This window comes from Camelus ferus, chromosome 25 (assembly GCF_009834535.1).
Source record: "Camelus ferus isolate YT-003-E chromosome 25, BCGSAC_Cfer_1.0, whole genome shotgun sequence".
Taxonomy (NCBI): Eukaryota; Metazoa; Chordata; class Mammalia; order Artiodactyla; family Camelidae; genus Camelus; species Camelus ferus.
In genome coordinates, this window is record NC_045720.1 from 21486831 (window position 1) to 21507460 (window position 20630).

A 20630-nucleotide genomic window follows, 5' to 3' on the forward strand; every position below is an offset into this window, starting at 1 on the left:
TTTCCTTTTCTGATATTTCATTGTTAATGTAAAGAAATGCCACTGATTTCTGTATGTTAATCTTGTATCCTACTACCTTGCCAAATTCTCGTATTAGCTCTAGTAGTTTTTGTATGGAGCCTTTAGGTTTTCTGTATATAGTATCATGTCATCTGCATATAATGACAATTTTACCTCTTCTCTTCTAATTTGGATCCCTTTTGTTTCTTTTTCTTGTCTAATTTCTATGGCTAGGACTCTAATACTATATTGAACAGAAGTGGTGAGAGTGGGCATCCTTGTCTTGTTCTAGATTTTAGTGGAAAAGCTTTCAGCTTTTCACCATTGAGTATTATGCTGGCTGCAAGTTTGTCATAAATAACTTTTATTATGTTGAGATATGTTCCCTCTATACCCACTTTGGTAAGAGTTTTTATTGTAAGTGGGTGTTGAATTTTATCAAATGCTTTTTCTGCATCTGTTGAGATGATCATGTGACTTTTGTCCTTTCTCTTGTTGATGTAGTGTATCACATTGATTGATTTGCATATGTTGAAACATCCTTGTGTCCCTGGGTTGATCCAACTTGATCATGGTGAATGATCTTTTTTATGTGTTTTTGTATTCTGTTTGCTAACATATTGTTGAGGATTTTTGCATCTATGTTCATCAACAATATTGGCATATAGCTTTCATTTTTTTTTTAATAGTCTCTTAAATCCATTGTTTGAAACAGGTTTTCACTATTATTGTGGTCCTAAAACTTCTCTTTTCAAAGCAAAATACATCCTCCACATTGCTAAGTCTAATAGTCAGTTCTGTGTACACATAGTTGAGAAGGGGGAAATTTCCACCTCTACTCCTCTTGAATTCTTGTGGCTGGACTAATAATAAAATTGACACAAGGTAGATTAACAGGAGAAAAACACATTTTAATGTGTGCACATGGAGATCTCATAAAAATGGGATTTAGAAGTGGCCAAAGTAGGCAGCTTTTATACTTTTTAGGCCAAAAAGCAATAAATCTGTGAATTGACAGGACAAAGTAACTTAGGCTTTAGGTACTTAATCTGTGAAGAATCTAAGAAGTGTTTGGCCTTATGGTAGTAAACTAAAGAAGTAACAAGGTTTGTTTATATAGGCTTCTTGGCCCAAATCCCTATCTCTTACAATAAGGGTGCCCTTCTATCTCCAGATGTAGGAAGGGCACCTTTCACATGAGAGAGTTATTTCCTGCCTTCATGGAGACAGAGAGGAAGCTAAGAGTGTCCCTTGTGCATTGGCCATTTCTTAAGTAACTTTAATTCAAAATAATCAATATGCCTTTGATGCATGTTTGGGGGTAGCTGTCCTGGACCCCAACATCTTACTTGACAAATCAGCAGTATTTAAGTCTGCATTAAATGATCAGTTTTCCTGTTTACTCTTATTCATTTGCCTTTCAGAGCACTCACACTCTGGGTTTTCCTCTTACCGCACAGTTTCTCCTCCTCAGCCCAATCACTTAATGTCATGGTCCTTTGTCCCTTTCTCTTCTCCAACTCACTACCTCAGTGATTTCATCTAGTTATTTATTTTGAATACAATCCATGTGTCAACTCACATTTATATTGCCATCTCCTGCGGGTGCCCTAGACACTCAGCTGTTCTCTTGATATTTCCACTTGGATACCTAACAGATTTCTTAAACGTAACTGTATTGATTTCGTACCAAACTGCTTTACCTACAGTTTTTTCCACCTCAGTTGATGGAAATTTAATCCTTCTAGTTGCTCAGACTAGAATCATTGGAGACATCTTTAATTAACCTATTTCTCTCATCTTCCCCCTCATTTCATCTACCAACAAATCTTTGTTGCTCGACTTTAAAAGTATATCCACAGTCCAGTCACTTATCACCACCTTCACTGTTAACTAGTGAACACACCATCATCAATCACTTGGATTACTGCAATACTTTTCTAATTGATTCTCATGTATTTAGGGGTGAAATAGCATGATGTCTGTACCTTGCTTTCCAATAGTTCAGCAAAATAAATAAACAAACAAATGATAATAATAATAATGAATAAATAATGTGTGAACGTGTATGTGTGTATAGAGTGGGAGAGTGAGAGGGAAAATATGTGCCAATATGGTTAAATCTTAAAAACTGCTTAGTCTAGTTGAACAGTGTATAAGTGCACCTTTTATTATTCTTCCAAATGTTCTGAATTTTTTAGTTTCAAAACAAAAGCAAAGAACAAGCCACTCATCTAAAATGTCATTATTCATAAGCTACAAAAATGTTAGCATACACATAGTAATCTAGTATAAAATAAATCATGTCTCATCATGTCTCATAATTAAGATAATTTGTTTCCAAGTGAAGATTAAAAAAATCATAAAATATGTTGGGTTTTCTTTTTTTTTCCCTGAGCATATAAAACATAATAGGTTAAAACAGAGATCCAAGTTAGCCATTTAGAAATATCCAGATGATATACTTCTGTGAGTAAATATAGGGCATGCTAACCATTTGATGGGTAACAAAAAATAACCTTTTAATGTATCTATAAAATGTAGAGCTCAATTATTAGGTCAAAATTCTGAAAATCTAAAATGCAATAATCATAAATATGCATATAGAACCAATCACATATCTTGGAGGAAATATTAACACAGAGAGAACTAAAAGCAAACACTAAAATTACAGAGTTGTTAATTAAAAATGATGATTACTCATTTTCTCATACCTTTTCTTGCCAATAGTTACAGAATATGTGCTATCTCTATTTCCTAAGAAAGAAACTATTCTGTCACTGTGTCACCAGTGAGTCAGAACAGTTCAGTATTTTTATCACAAGCATTTCAATCTGTATTTGCCAGTTCTTGTGAGTAAATTAGACTTGACATGTCACATCTCACACTCAAGAAGGCAGCAAATGGCTTAGTTGATATATTTCATTAAAGTGTAAGATAAATTCTAAACATCAAATGTCAACAACAATGACTTTTCATTCTTGTCAAGAAGTAGGGCTATTATTCTCCATGAGTATCATTAGAAACCTTGCTTTCAGGGTTCAACTCACTTTGCTATATAGGTTTTGGACGCAAAAATAAGTCTATGTTAATTTGGGAATAAAGATTAGAAGCACAGGCTTTGGAGTCAGGCTGCCTGAGTTAAACCTTTGGAGAAGGGAGAACTACGCCTCTTTTAAATTTTTATATGTCTTTACACTACCCTTCAGTTTCTAATAGATAGGGCTTTCTCTTTATTCATATTTGCTCTGCCCGATGCATACTTCCAATCTGATAGTAGACAATAGGACAGAAAAATAAAATTCTTCCTTTGAGAGGAAGGCTAAATTTAAAAGAACCTTCAAGGCAAAAAAAACTAGGATTTTGTGAAACTCTTTCCTTTCTTGATTTCAGGAATTTATCTTTCTGTTTCTCTAAATTCTAATTTCTAAATCAGTCTGTAATTTCTAAGTCAAAATTAAATTGAACTAAATACCTGTCATTAAAAACCAAGTTCTCATTCTGATTTCCTTATTTGTTCAATGCATCTTGATTCTTCTTGTAATTCCTACTCAGAATGTATGTACCTTTCCCCAAGGGTAGTGATCTGGGGAAACAAGTCTCAAGAGATATTCTTTGAACACATGACTCTGGGGTCAAATAAGCTTTAGAAAATCTGTGTGCAGTTGCTTTGCAGCATAAAATTCATATTAATTAGTGGGTCATTAAATAATTTTAATGTGTTGGGATTAGCATTTTTTTAAATAAATAGAATGGAATGGAATATAAAGTGTCAGCTAGCATTCCTTATAGTACACTTATGGAATTATGCATTGTTCTGTGAAACATATTTCTCAGTTATTTTCATGTGTGTGTGTTGGTGTGTATATATAAATAAACTGTGTACTGGAGTCATTGAAAATAAAGACCATGAAAATGAGAACAAACAATGATCACTTATTCAGAGCTTAGTGTATCAAAGGAGTTCTGCTTTTAGCAAAAAAAAAGGCAGTCAGTGGAGTGGGAAACCTTTATAGTGAAAGAAAGAGAGGCTGAGAGGAAGGGAAGGGAAGAAAGAGAAGGAGAGAGGGAAGGGCGGGAGGGAGGGAGGAGGAAAGAATGGAGGAAGGAAGGAAGGAAGGTCTCCAGTTATGCTCTGATGGAAATTATTGGTATAGGGAAGTTGGAGGTGTGCTAGCTGAAAGCAGAGCATCTTACCTGGTTCATCTGGGCAGCATATTTGGCTTTGTATGATTGATTCTGAATTGGAAGTAGGGGCAAAAATTAAGGAAGTTGGCTGTCTTTGAACAAATCTTACTGTTCTTGACCAGTTGCAGCAGAGGTTGTATTCCGGCTCACTGGACTTCTTATGTGAGTTAGAGTCCTATTGTCATATGTGGCCTGGCCATTTTCCATGTGTATATTCAGTCTATCAGACTTTTGAAAAAAGTTTTAAACCTGGAGCCATATACTATATACCCCTCAAATGTTCACAATGAAGGATTGAATACAATCCATGTGTCAACTCACATTTATATTGCCATCTCCTGCGGGTGCCCTAGACACTTAGCTGTTTTGTTGATATTTCCACTTGGATACCTAACAGATTTCTTAAACGTAACTGAATTGATTTCCTACCAAACTGCTTTCTTTACCTACAGTTTTTTCTACCTCATTAAAGGATTGAAAAGTGCTACCTAAATTAATGTAACATACTTTAAATTATATCATAAATTCTTTTGACCATTAAGCCCCCCTTTTTATTCCATGATTCCTCTTAACCCAAGGAACGCATGCTTTGGAAAATATTTTTTATAATCATTTTCAACCTTTAATCTTCCTTCTGTACTCCCCACTTCAAATAATTTGCAAGATTTAGTATTTGCCTTTTACTGGTATTTTTAATCACTATTTAGTCACAACTCTGATATCCTTTGCTTTTCTTGAATTATTCAATAGCTAAATTCAGGTTTCTCACTTGAATCTGCTCTTCTCATAGATTCCAGGTTAGTTTTAGCTATTATTTCTTTGCTCCAAATTTTTAGTCTCTATTCTCACACTATCAGTTCTCCTCTGAACAGATATAAGAAGCTATCCACTGTCTGGCTATAAGTTGATTTTTTTCAGTCATATCTTATAAACTTTTTCCATATTCAAAATTTGATATGCCTTCCTGTCCTTCTGTAATATATTTTCTAATTTCCATCTATAAAAGTCTTTTTCACTTTTTAGGGACCATATGAAATTCAGCTTCTTAAAAACAGTCTTCTATGATCATCCCTACACTCACCCACTCCCAACCTGCAAATAATATTTCCTTCATCTAAATTTCTAAAATAACCTTGAATAAACAGTACCATATTTTTCACATATTGCCTTACATTAAAATATTTGTATCCATATTATATACCTGGTAACTTTTCTATCCTTATTCATAAAATCTATACTTTTTTCAACTTTATAAACCTTTACAGTCCCAAATATCATGTCTTGTACATACTGTGCTAATGAATAAAGCCAAACACCTGCCTTTTTTTAAATAGTCTTTTAAAATTACAGACATTCATCTTACTATTTGAGATGAGTTAAAATGCAGAAAACTTGCAAGGAATTACATGACAATTCAAATTCAAAATATGTATGATTGTTATAGGGTCCTCTCCTGAAAATACTGGGAACAGTTTCCCCCAGAGGCTGACAGTAGGCAAAGACAATAGAAAGTGGTTATCATAGTAGCCTCAAAGATCTAAATTATATGAAGAAACCAGCTCCAAAGACATAGTATTATATTTTATTTGTTGTTTTCATATCTATCATCAAAGCTCTAAAATACCTGAATTAAATGTTATATTTATCTCTTTGAGCAAATGCCCAGGCCAATTTTCATCAGGGACTTCCCCAGTTGAGCACATTTGGGAACTCAATACCTGTTTATTTGATTGAAAGAGGTTGTGTGGATAGTCCCAGGACTTAATTCCATAAAGGGCTAATACTGTATCGATATTATTATTTTTAAAACAAAAGGCAGATTCTGCTCATTTGTTGCACTCTGGATTTTCTCAGTGTTGTCTTTTATAATAATAAGAGTGGTTGATTCTTCTTACTTGCTTTATAGATATACCTTCAAATAATTATAAGTCCTTTTACCATCTAGTAGATATAGTAAGAGCATAATGTTTAGAAGTTTCTGATGGCTGCTATTAGGCTGCTAGTGGTTATGGTTCTTTCAAAAGAAAAATCCATTTACTTTGATTGCTCTTATAGTTCAAAAAATATTGATCTATCCCTGCTTGCAGACTCTTTTCAACAGGTAGCTACAGAGATTTAGACAAAAATCTATATTTCACTTTGGTCTCTCATTCAAGGTACTTCAAAAGAAAATATTTAAAGAATAGACAGGTTAAGTGAGGTTGAAGTGAACAATGCTATACTGAATCTTCTTATAAAAAGGAATGCTTCCTGATACTTGCATTTTTTTCTGCTCCAGTATTAGACTTTAAGTTCCTAAGGGAGTAGGGTCATGTCTCTTTAATTGACTCTATATCATATTTAGTTTATTTCACAAGGGATTAGTGTATTTGCTATGTGTGGAGTATATTGGGGTGTGCATTATCAGAATGGTTATCAATGGCTTATCTTTGCCTAGAATAAAGTCAGAGGCCCTTTACATTATACATAGGGTACCCCATATCTCCCCATCATGACTCATCTCTTACCTCACTCTTGCACCCTAAGCCCTTAGTCCATCCATACTGAGTTACTTGGATTTCTACAAATGTGATGTTTCCTACTATCATCCTTTGGTCAAACTGTTCCCTCTACCTGAAATGTTGCAAACTACCACACATCCTGTACTCCAACCCCGATCACACATATCCCTAGAGATCTGCTCAATTTTACTTCGTGTTTCAGTTAATAGAATAATTTTGCCTTTCAGTTTCTAAGCAGAATTATTCATTTTCTTCTCTATTTCCCATATATCTTATTCTAAAACTACATTATTTATCATACTTTTATATATCTGCATACTTGTGTTTTTCTGGTAGGCAGTGATGATTAATCGTTACCTCTACATTCCCAACATTTCAGGATATAGTACAATTTCAAGATGTTTTCTTAAATGAACATAATAATAGAAGACTGAATGAACAGATGAATGAATATATGAATAAGTAAGGTCACTGTACCTGAAAAAAAATTGATCGTGACATTATAGTTAGCTGGTTTACTGGTTGATGGCATTAACTGATTAGAAATTTTTACAATAAAAATGCATTTGAGCATATCCCTTGGGTTTCCTAATCTCAATCAGCCCTCCACATTGTCCTTTTTGTCCCAGACTCTATACTTAGTCTCTTATTTAAGGCAAATGCTAAGGAGGTCTTTTGAAGGACCCTATGTATATAAACAGTGGCCAAGTTTTAAGGATACTACCTTAGGGCAAGTTAGGAAGAGGAATTACTTGTTCTACATTTCATCTTTAAAACACGGGAAATGCACTTAGCTTCTCGAATCATCTTGTATTTTTAAAATATTTACATTTTGTGGCATAGTTCATTCCCTTTTTCTTAAAAATATGTGCCAAGGAATTAAAAAATATATAAATTCTGAATTCACCTGTTTGGCAGCTCCTGCAGACTGTATTTTTTAAGGGCCAGGATAATGGCATACACCTCTTTGTGGCCATAGTTCCAAACATGGTTCTTGGTACACAGTCGATCCTTAGTAAATATTGAACTGAAATGAACTGATTGTACTAAGACTAGCTTTTAGATTCCCTGATCTAAGATATTTCATCATCAGGAACATCAAGAAGTCTGCATTTTTTTTTCTTTTAATTGATTCCTACCTAGTCTCATTAAATTGTTTTGGGCAATCAAATAAATCAAATAAATGTATACACTAAGGAACTATAGGGTTAAGGATAGTTCTCAGTTTTGAAGTTGTTACATTGTGGTGTATTTTGACTGTTGTGAAATTTCAAGAAATATGTTAATAGTACTTAAAGTACCTACTTTTGTACATTATTTATTTATTTTTAATTAAATGAGAGGATACTTAGTCATTTCCGTAGAAACAACCTTAGTTCCACTCCCTTGTATTCCAACATGTTCTCTTGAAAGGGAGAAAGAGGGTGGAATTATAATTATTGAGTAGGGTCTTGCACAAAACCACAGGAAACCCATTGCCAGAAGACAGAAGAAAGTCTGATTAAAAAACTGAAAGAAAATATTATATAATCCAAGTTCATAGGTTCCATTATCTTGTCTTATGGTTTTTATTTTTGTTGTTTTTTGGGGGCACAGGGGACTTACTACAACAAAATATCACAGATGGGGTGGTTTGTAAACAACAGAAATTTATTTCTTACAGTTCTGGAGGCTGGAAGCCCAAGAACAAGGCACCACCAGCATGGTAAACATGAGCATACTCTTCCTGATTCGTAGTGGCAGCTTCTTGCTGTGTACTCACATGGTCGAAGGGGGCAAGAGGTCTCTCTGGAGCCTCTTTCCTAGGAGCACTAATGTCATTTATGAGGGCTCTGCCCTCATGATGTCATCACCTCACAAAGGCCTCGTCTCCTAATAACATCATCCTTTTTTTTTTAACATTTTTTAATTGTTACAGTCATTTTACAATGTTGTGTCAAATTCCAGTGTAGAGCACAATTTTTCAATTATACATGAACATACATATATTCATTGTCACATTTCTTTCATTGTGAGCTACCACAAGAGCTTGTATATATTTCCCTGCGCTATACAGTATAATCTTGTTTATCTATTCTGCATATGCCTGTCAGTATCTACAAATTTTGAAATCCCAGTCTGTCCTTTCCCATCCCCTGCCCCCTTGGCAACCATAAGTTTATATTCTATGTCTATGAGTCTGTTTCTGTTTTGTATTTATGTTCTTTTTTTTTTTTTTTTTTTTTTTTTTAGATTCCACATACGAGCGTTGTCATATGGTATTATCATCTTTGAACTTGGGGGTAATACATTCAGACCATGGCACCTGTCAAGGCTTGGAGACTCATTGTTTGTGCACATAGACATTAACTTTAGGCCCCTCAATTACACTCGAAATTTGAGACCTAGACACTGAGATGACAGAATACAAATGATTTGCTATAAATGCACCAATTCAACCATAAAAACATCTTCAAATTAATGATATGTCAAATAACATCATACTTAGAACCAAAGAAAAGCATGTTGTTTTTTTCACAGATTAGGAGTTCCTAATTCTATTAAACATCCTAGATGTTCAGTAATTTTAATGGGAAATATGATTAAGAATTGAAGATTCTTTTTTTTGAGTGCCTCTATTTGTTATACAGTATCTCAAAACAGTATATGATTTAGTTACTGGCTGCTAGACGTTCTTCTACACTAGCCCTGTGCACAGTGGTAAACTTTGGGAGTCTTTTCTCAGGGTTTATTTACCAGCATTCCAAAGTTTTTATTAAATAATTGTACCTAATCTGAATCTTTTTTAAAAAGTCAGTGTTCTCATCATGATTGTAAAACACATTACACATTTATTATTGCAAATATGTCCTTCATTACTTTGCCTGGGAAGTTACAGCTTTCCTTCTCAAAATCTCTTTAAATGTTGGCTATAGCCTCATTTGTCTCAGATACTTGAAGGTGAGACAGAGATTAACTCACAAGGTCCTTTCTAGCTGCATGATTCTATATTTCACGACCTTTATAAGCCCTTTGCTAACGTAATGAGATTTCCAAGAGGCTTCTTAACATTAAGAATCAGCAAAACCGCAAGTTTTACAGATCACTTTCTTTTAACCTGCACAGTTTCTCTGTGAAGTATTTGAATTACAGTGTCAACTGTTGTCAAGTCAGAGATTGATCAATGAGAATTTCCATGTCATTTTAAGGCCAGATGTTAGTCTTTGGCTGGAAATCTGATTGAATTTAAAATTAGAGTTTATTACTTTAGGCATCAAGGATCAAAGTTACTCAGTCACTTAAGAAAGGTGTTGAAAGAGTCCTTTTCTACAAATTTCAGCCACTGTCGTTTAAACCTGTATTTCCTATTTTATTCTCAACTCATTGCAGGAGAGCCTTCCCAAGTGCTCTGCTTATATTTCCTCTGACCTCTCATCCTCATTTATTTCAGCACCTCTTCACCAGCTTCTGATTTCTTTGCCTCCATAGCAAGAAAGAAAAAGAGCAGAACCAGATGTTATCCCATGGGTGCCAACCTCTGACTCTGGGAATGGATACTCATTCTTTCCCTTCCAAATTTAGTTGTGAATGATGCACAGTATTTAGCTGACTCCCAATGAAGGCAACGTTTGTTAAAGAAATATCATATCTGAATAGTGTTAAAAATTACACTGGCACCATACAGAGGTGGGATTAGTGTGTTGAAGCATTTAAGATAAAAACGTCTCTTAGAATGAATGTTGCTATCTTTTCTGTTCCAATACCGAATCTCTTTCCTTGATTATTCCAGTGCCTGGCTCACAGTATTCTCTCCATTCTTTCTATCAAGCAGCATGGAGCTGTGGAAAGAGTATGGTCATTGGAGTCAGGTAGATGTTGATAGAATTTCACTTGCGCTATCTCTACATATTTGACCTTGGTCAGCCTCTCAGAATCTATTTTTTTCACCCATTAAGCTAGAATAAATAGTGCCTTGCTCTCAGTGCCACAGTAAGAAAATACTTGAATTAAAACAGTTATAATATTTAGCAAACCTCCTGTCAAATAATAGTCACTCAGTAATGGCAGCTAGTAATCTTCCTGGAAACCTGAGGTAGCCCAGTGTCTTACCTTGTTTATGAATCATTTGCTAGTAGTAAGTCACTTGTCTTAGCTTTAATTCCCTAGAAAAGAGAGGCTGAGGTGAAGCTTACGGACTGATACTTTATGTGGGGAAGGAGGAGTACAATTCTAAGACAGTAAAAAATGAGGGGGGTGAAAAAGAGATATACCAGGGAACTAGAGGAATAAGGTAGTAAGTTACTGAGTGTTACTAAGTGGCCACAGCCTCTGGAGAAACACAGCTGTGTTGTAGCCATCTGGGCCGTGTGGGCCAGCTGTGATTTGGAATCATCTGTTTTGGGGATGAAGGGTGATCAGTTTACCTGCTGGTCTCCTTCCCATCTCCTGCCTCTTAGTAGTCGAAGTTTATTCTTCAAGCATTAAGTTCTCCACAATTCCAGGTAGCATTGCCACCCCTTAGGGAAGCAGTTGAGGAAGACCAAGGCAATTCTGGGGGATGAAATCTGGGTTTTGGAGCTACAATAGTTTTTACTGAAATGGAATGGACAAGGTAAAGACGACTGTACCAATGATTTCTCCATGCCTCAAACCTGCAGGGACGTGAAACAACTAATAGTGTTAGGAGAGGAACCGAAAGAAATGGTTATGATGGTCACTTCTGCCACATTCCATTTGTTAGAAGCTAATCACTAAGGCTGACCAATAATCAAAAAAAGAAGAATTTGACTCCACATTTGGATAGCAAGGAACATCAAAGAATTTGCAGACATGTTTTAAAACCACCACAGAACCATTTAAGAGCAAGATGGAAACATAATGCTTCATCACTCCTAAATACCCAGTTTGAATTATCACCAAAACAAAGGTTGTTTCTCACATAAACACAGAACAACAAATCAGATTAGAAACTCAACATTGATACAGCACTACCAAATAATTCACAGACCCCATTCAAATTTCACGATCCAAAAATGTCTCTTTTTCTTTCTTGTCAGGATTTAACCCATGAAACTTCATTGCATTTACTTGTCTTGGCTCTTTCATTTCCTTCAAGCTAAATGAGTTCCTCAGTTTTTCCCTCTGAAGACCTTGATAGCTATAAAGAGTACAGGCCTTTCCTTCTGTAATATGTCCCTTAATCCTGGTTCATCCAATCTTTCCTCACATCCGGACTTCGGCCATGCATTCTTTTGTTTGCTGTTTTGTTTTGGCCATGCATTCTTCACAGGAATGATGACTGATGCTCAGTACATCACATCAGGAGACAAACAATGTCACTGGTTATGTGATCCTAGTAAAATTAATGCCTTCTGGATTTTTTCATAGTAACATCACCATTTTCACCTTTGTGACTGGTAAGTGTTTCAGAGAAAGATAATCCAAGAATATGTTAGAATCTTATTTGTTATCAAACATTCACCCAGAATCCACAATCACATGATGGCTATCAAAGGTTGATTTTCTAGTTTCTATTTCTAATTCCTGTTTTCTTTCTTTCTTTCTTTCTTTCTTTCTTTCTTTCTTTCTTTCTTTCTTTCTTTCTTTCTTTCTTTCTTTCTTTCTTTTCTTTTCTTTCTTTTCTTTCTTTCTTTCTTTCTTTCTTTCTTTCTTTCTTTCTTTCTTTCTTTCTTTCATTGAAGTATAGTCAGTTATAATATGTCAATTTCTGGTGTACAGCATAATGTCTCAATCATGCATATATATACATATATTCATTTTCATATTCTTTTTCATTAAAGGTTATTATGAGGTAGTGAATATAGTTCCCTGTGCTATACAGAATAAATTTGTTTTTTATCTATTCTTACATATAGTGTTAGCACTTGCAACTCTCAAACTCCTAAATTTATCCCTTCCCACCCCCTTCCCCTGGTAATCATAAGATTGTTTACTATGTCTGAAAGTCTGTTTCTGTTTTGTAGATGAGTTCATTAGTGTCCTCTTTTTTCTTTTCTTTTTTTTTAAGATTCCACATATGAGTGATATCATATGGTATTTGTCTTTCTCTTTCTGGCTTACTTCACTTAGAGTCATTCTGCATTTTTTTAAATTGTCAATCTGTCATTATTATTGTTGTTTTGTTGGTTAAACTGCCCCTGTGATTGCCAGCATAGTTCCTTAAAGCTGGCCTCTATGTCTTTTGATATGTCTCCATCATTCTTTAAGCACTTTTTTTTTTCCTTTTTTGGCACAAGTTGATCTAGGTTTGTCTTGTATTTTTCCTCTACTTTTCCTCAACAGCCCTGGAAGCAGGCTTCCTGGTTCCCTTTAGTGGAGAATATTTAGACACCAAGATGTGGGCACTCAATGTGCTTGTTGCTATAGGTACCCTATTCTTTTAGGACTCTCAGTGGAAAGAGCTAGAAAATATGTGTGATTACATTTACATACATATGTGTGGTGTTTGACATAATACATACATACACACCCACACATTCATATCTACCTACCTATCTATCTGTCTATGTCTATACTTTAAACATGGGTTCACACCAATTCCTCCAATTTTAATTCAACCCCTCAGAATTCTTTGTAGCCTTTCCTTTTTCCGCATCCCTTTTTGATAGTGAGGAGTCTAGCTACCCTTATCCTCAATACATTTATTATTTGCACAGTCCCTCATATAAACATAATCCCACAACCTTACTGGCTGCCTCCTTGGCTGTGCTTCTACTTGTTTGGCCCCTAGCCTCATTATCATTTACTGGACCTTCTCAACCCCTGGTGCCACCATCACTGCCTCTGGTACAGGCAGAATATTTGGTCCCCATAAAATACAAGTGTTGAAATCTAATCCCCAGTGTGATGGCATTTAGAGGTTGGGCCTTTGGGGAGGTGATTAGGTGATGTGAGTGGAGCCCTGATAAATGGAATCAGTAGCCCAGGAGTTCCCTTGCCTTTTCTACCATGTGAGAACACGTTGTAAAGACAGCTGTCAGTGAAACAGGAAATGGGCCCTCTCCAGCTATCAAACATACTGATCTTGGACTTCCCAACTTCCAGAACTGTGGAACAGATTTCTGTTGTTTACAAACCACCCAGTCTAAGGTATTCTCTTATAACATCCTAAATCAACTCAGACAGCCTCCTAACCCCAACCAAGCCATCCTGCCTAAAGAAAGAAAGAGAAGGGAAAACACTTTGTATCTTTTCTGGTACTGCTTTTCTCCTTCCACCTGGGACACCTTTCTCCCTTTACTCTTCCCCAGTTTACATAGTGAGATGTCTCTAAGGTAGTTTAAGGGTCGTCTTTTCCATGAAAACTTCGCCTGTTTATCAACCTCCAATTCAAGGGGACTTTGCTATACCTCCTTTGTGTCCTCATTTAAGAATAGGGGCTACATCTTATTTGTCTTTCCCTAGTGCCTAGAATTATTTTTGATACATATTAGAAACTAAATAAATGTTTCATAAATGAATGAAAATTCCTTTGCAGTAGTTTGGTGATTAAGACTTTGGATTCAGCAGACCTAAACTCTGCTATTCACAAGTTTTGTGAAACTGGGCATGTTAGTGTCTTGTCTTTTTGGACTGTTACAACAAAAATACTATACACTAGGTGGCTTGTAAACAACAAACATCACAGTCTGGAAACTAGGAAATCTAAGATCAAGGTGCTGGCAGATTCAGTGTTGGTGAGAACACATTTCCTAGTTCATAGATGGTCTTCTTCCTATGTTCTTACGCGGCAGAATAAGCAGGGGCCCTTTTTAAGTCCTCTCTTATAAGGGTAGTGATACCATTCATGAGGGCTCTACTCTCATGACCTAATCACCTCCCAAAGGCTTAATCTCCAAGTTCTATCACATTATGGATTATGCTTCACCATATGAATTTTGGAAAGACACAAATACTCAGCCTACAGCATTACTTCTCTGATCTTCATATTTCTCATCAGTAAATGGAGTTGACAATAGTTCCATTGTATGGTTGTTATAAGGATTAAACTACATAATAAATGTTTAAAAAAATGTTTCCACAATGTTAGCACAGTTTAATGCTCAATAAATGTTATCTGCTATTATTAATAATTGTTTTGTGCATATCTATCTATCATCTGTGACATATGAATTATTTGTTCAGATATTAGCCTTGCCTCCTGGATTAGAAAAAACATTCAAAGGCAATGATGTACAATAGGAATATGTTTATTTTCCTTACTGCTTATTGTTTTTCAGTCTAAGAGAGTATTGCAGCTTCAAAATTATACCATTATTTGAAAATATGTTCTTGACTTTAAAGAATGTAGTATGAAAAGAGCAAAGGAAAAACATGATTTTAAAATAGTAGACTAAGCACTTACTCTCAATCCTAACCCAAAGATGATAGAAAACATATTAAATATATATATATACTGATGCTTAAGGATAGAAAGAGAACATCTCCATTATTATAAGGCTATAGGATATCCCTGAGATATATAAATATTAGTACACATATAAAGATATATATGGAATATAAAGGTAGGCTGAGAATTTCATAAACCAATGCCTCCATGGGATGCTTTTGCTTGCAGCTTCTGCCTAGGGAGCTATTATTCATTAGGGCCAGAAGCCTCCAGGGAAGAGGCCACTGGCAGTCCTGAGAAATTACAATAATTGCTCCAGAGGAAAATATTTCAACTACAGAGCCAAATGCCCAGACATGGAATGGGAGTCAAATGCAGTTATCAAGAGAGAAGCATCCCCAACTCAGGTTGAAGAGCATAAAAGTGGACTGTGCTACCGATCAACAGAGGAAAGAATTTATATCTACAAGTATGACACGGTTCTGACATTGAAAGAAATAAAAGCCTGAAGTTTACTGAAACAAGTAAATAAAAACATTTATTTGGCATCATGTTCAAAACCAACAGTTTTGTTCTATCCACCAAACAACTTCCTCCTGCACTTGTCATCATAGGCTTGATAACCATTAAGATTCACCAAATATATTTTAAAATATGCTGCTTCAGAATAAACTTTAGTCTGCTACTCTCGAAGCACACTTCTGCTCATACCTAAGGAAACAGTTAAAAGAACAATCAAAAAATAATATAAATAATTATACTAGATATCCTCACAAAAATAAAGGGGGAAATTGTATCCATGAGAAAATAATAGGAGGTTATGAAATAATAAAAAGTAGTAAGTCATTAAATATTCAGGAAATGACAACATAATTTTTCAGTATATATGTATATTAAAAGAGACAGTGAATAAATAAATTGGGATTTATCATATAATGCATATGTATTTATATATATAATTCTTCTAGAATGCAGAATGGAGAATTTTAAGAATGAAAATTTGAAAGATTGAGCAACATGAAGGCCAAATCTGAAAGTTCCAATGTTCAATGTAAAAGAGTGTCAAAGAGATGAGTGTATACAGGAAACAGTATTTTAAAAGAAATAATGGTAACAGTTTCCTTCAACTGAAAAAAAAAGTTACAAGTTATTTGACAGAAGAAATCTATCCAGTATCAAGTTAAAACATTTTTTCAAAACCAATACCTGGGTAGATGATAGTGACATTTAAAAATAGCAAGTCTAAAAAGGAACCCTAACACTTGTGGGAAAGGAGGAGAGGGAGCAGGGGATAGATTAATTATAAAGAGAATTGCTTGTTTATATTTTTCATTAGGAATACTGGATGGATAAAAGACCAGGAGAAAATATTTTCAAAATGCTAAGGAAAAATAATTTTGAATTAAAATTCTATACCTTACCAGTTATCACTCAATAATGAGAGCAAAATAAAGACATTTTAAATGAAGAAGAACCTAGTCTTTCAATAACAGAAATTATTTCAGTAAGGTATAAGAGTAATAAGATGTTCTGAACCTAACAGCAATGTCATCTCACCATCACCTAGCACTAATTTAGCCTCACTATTCCCCACTTAACATTCACCCCATAGCATGTATCACCTTCTAAAATAAGATGTTTTTGTTTATTATTATTTGTGACTTTCCAATGGAATATACACTATCAATGAGCAGGAATTATTGTCTGTTTATTCATTGATATGTCCCACTTTGTACCTAGAAGAGAGTCTGGGACATCATAGGTGCTCAAATAAATATTTGCTGAATAAACTGAATGAATGACTGTGATTTGAACTATGATAGTGAGCTTGATTCAACTACAAGGAAATGTGGTAAATTTCATACTCTATTTAGAACACAGTTCTTTTAGAAATTGTTAGAGAGGGTAGACAAAAAATAATTAAGGGCATAAATAATATCAATTTGACAGATTTGACAAATTGAATTGAATATATTTTACTTATTTATCCACTGTGAAACCTGCGTATACTTATACTGAGTATTAAAGCAGTAACATTAGAAATCAACACAATGATAGCCTAGACCCGTAAATTTAAAAACACTTTAAAAGCATTTACGAGTTAAAGAGAAAATCAAAATGGAAATTACAAACTATTTAGAAGTGAACAAGTAAAGCTCTAAATATCAAAGCAGTACCCGAAGAAAAATTATAGATTCAAAAAATAATTTTTTAAGGAAACAGGAAAGGCTGAAAATAAACTAATAAAAAACCAAAACCTAAGGCTTGAGCTCAAGAAGGTAGAGAAAGAACAGCAAAATAATGCAAAAAAGAGTTGAAGATGGAATTTAAAAAAAAAAAAAGAAAGATGTTTAAATAAAATAAAAAAAATAGAATTGATCAGCTGAAGTTGGTTCTTTGAATAGACAAATAAATTAGACAGCTCTTTTTAAGTATGAGGCAAAGAAAACTCAAAGACTAATCAGAAATAAATAGCATTAGGAGTGAGAAAAATTTATGACAGATTTATAAAGAGATATTTAAAGATTATGTAACACTATTCTACTACCACTACACTACTTACTTGGAAAATTTGAATTCTATAATATATGTAAGTTGCTAATATTGGCCCCCTCCAAAACCAACCAAACAAAATTTTAGTAGGAAAATAACTTTAGAAGAGATTGAAATTGTAGTCAGATTTCTACCTCAAAACTATACCAGACTCAGCCAGCTTTTTTTGGCACAGCACAGTCTAAACTCAAGAATCCGATTGTCCTCTTATACAAACTAGCCTAAAGACTAGTGAATGTTGGAAAACTGCTAACCTCTTCACCTGATATCGATAATCTCTTCACCTGGATTGGAGCAGCACAAGGAAAAATTATAGACCAGCATCACTATGACACAGATAAAAATATAATATTGAATCAAATCCAGTCTATTAAAGGAATCATTATCACTATGATTTCTGCTAAGGATACAAGAGTGTTTTGCTAAGGATAAAATTATTATTTGTTTAAAAAAATAGCAAGTTACAGAATATATTGACAGCATAATGCAATATAAAGTAATATATATAAAGTAATATTTAGTTTTTATAAAGAGGATTTTTATATTTACATAAATTAAGATGTTTTAAATAGTATATATTATAGATATACACATATCTGTGTATAGTTATAAAAGCATGGAGAAAGAATTGGAAAGATAACACAGCAAGTTGGTACTGGTAGATTACAGAAGAACCAGAAATGTGTGATTGTTGGAGTATCAGGAGAGGCCATAACTTTATCTCACAGTTTTATTTTTTTTATTTTTATTTTTTTTGTGCTGTCATTTATTTGAAGACAACTGTATTAATGGATTTCATGTGACTTAAAAACCAAACCATTCACCACAATAATCTACAGCTGACATTCATAGCTTCACAATGAAGATCTTAGATATTTGGAGTTTCCTTGAATACATTTTGAAAGGATGTTTTAAAGTGCTCTTAAGAGAATTTTTTTTCAGCCTCCTTCAATTTAATTCATCCAAAAAACCTCGATTGAGGAACATATTTGGGTAATTTGGAATGAAAAACTGATTCCTACCAGGAGCTTCTGGAGGGTCTAGTTGTGGAAGTAATTCAACCAACAAGTACTAGGGAAAGTGACAGATCCTGTGTGGAAGGCATTCATTGATTGCTCTAGGAACACATAGGCAGAGAATGTTACCTTACATCCTGGTCTCAGTCTAGAGATTTCCTCTACCACACACAGATTACAAAAAAGAAAAGTTTGGGGGATTTGAGGAAAGTACATATGTATGTATTTGTGTGTATATGTATATAGTACAAACAGAAAGTCTGACTCTTTTTCATAATTGTTCTGTTAGGGACAACTTCATTAGCTCTGATGACCTCAGTTTCCTTCTTGGCAAAATGAGAGAAATATACTAATTATTCCCTAAAGATCATTTCATCAAATCATGACCATAAGAGGCAAAAGAAAATTAAGATTTAAGAACATTTTCGTCTTATGCTCTGAAATATCTTGATGTTAGAGAGTGTGCGTCTCTAAATTGGCTGTATGGATATCATATGTCTGAAACCCTTGGAAGATGACTTAAATCATCTATTTTTACAGAAATTGAAAAAGAAAGTTGTGGTGATCCTGGCACACCCTTATATGGAATTAGAGAAGGCGACGGATTTTCTAATCGTGATGTTTTAAGGTTCGAATGCCAGTTTGGATTTGAATTAATTGGAGAGAAATCCATTGTTTGTCAAGAGAATAACCAATGGTCTGCAAACATACCCATCTGTATCTGTGAGTACCAAATGCTTTGCTTCCAGATAGCATATGTTACCCTGTCCTTGCATATAATTACTTTTATAATTAATTGCAAAAGACTGGAACCATGTAATTGTTTTCGAACGAGTAGCAGTTTCTGATATGATCTTTAACAAGTGTGCTTATGCCAAATTATAAATTTCATTGCAGATTTAAATAAAGTTAACATAGTTCACTTGGTAATTGCAAAGTATTTTTTACATATGTTCTCTTTATTGGTGGCACTTTGTACTTTATCGATAGCGTACTTCTTATGAAAATTATACATCTGAGCTAATTCTAATAGACTCATTTATTTTAGCAAGATAGTATATGCTTATTTGCAACCAGAAACACTTAAAATATTTAAAACTTATATTGTATGTGTAATGCATTAACTTATTTTTGCTTGTAGATGCTCACACTAATGCATACTTAAGTCCCATTTATTTATACCTCACAGAATGAAATTCATTAATGTTTATGGTATATAATATGCTTGAATTAAAGTGTGTTTCTTTAACTACATTAAAGCATTTCAATTTAACTGCAACAAAAAATATGGTTTTTTTCCTATTGATGCACTTTTTATGTTCATTACCAATAAATACAGTTTACCAGGTGTGAGTACAATATTGAAAATTTTGCATTTTAGTTTTGAATATTAACAAATGATAGCATATAAATCAATAATCATAAAAATAATAATAATTTTGTGGTTTTAAAATATAAGATGTTTTATCTATATCTGGCTTATAATGATAATGCTTTTCATTTGTGAAATCATTTATTCCCTCCAAAGGCATTAGTAGAGACTTTACTTCAATATTTAACTGGCTTTAAAAAAAAAAAGTGGTTTTTTTAAGACCTGCATTTCATCTGAATTTTAATATGGGCTGGAAAACACATTTTCCTTTATCGAAAGTGATGATTATTTAGCATTTTTAAATTATTTAGCATTTTTAAACATGTACTGAGAACTTTTGAAGTGAATAGAGGCGAAAAATTTTCTAACGTATATATTGCATAGTTTAAAAAAAAGAAAGGCAGGAAATAGCAAGGAAACATCACTGTTTCTCATTATAGTGTTTTTCTAGACACATATTGCTGTGACATCTTATCTCACAGTTCAGCTAAGTGGGTATTTTTAGAATCTGGCAGAAATGTCCTTAATTAAAATGTATGTTGCTTGCTCTTCAGAAAATGTAGGAGAGGAAAAGTGCTCAAGACCCTTTAAAATAGCACCCTTTCAGTTTAGGGCCAGTGCTCATCCCTAACCAGGATCACCTTGTGAAATTTCTGTTGTGAGAGAAGAAA

The 20630-nt window shown here is 34.1% G+C and overlaps 1 protein-coding gene across 1 annotated transcript in view; it reads left to right on the plus strand.

Moving 5' to 3' along the window:
- The window catches only part of CSMD3 (CUB and Sushi multiple domains 3), a 1015135-nt gene that overhangs the window by 631916 nt on the left and 362589 nt on the right, over window positions 1-20630 (plus strand). The window contains 1 exon segment of the mRNA XM_032468125.1: window positions 19128-19310. Within this exon segment, the coding sequence (XP_032324016.1) occupies window positions 19128-19310 (183 nt within the window).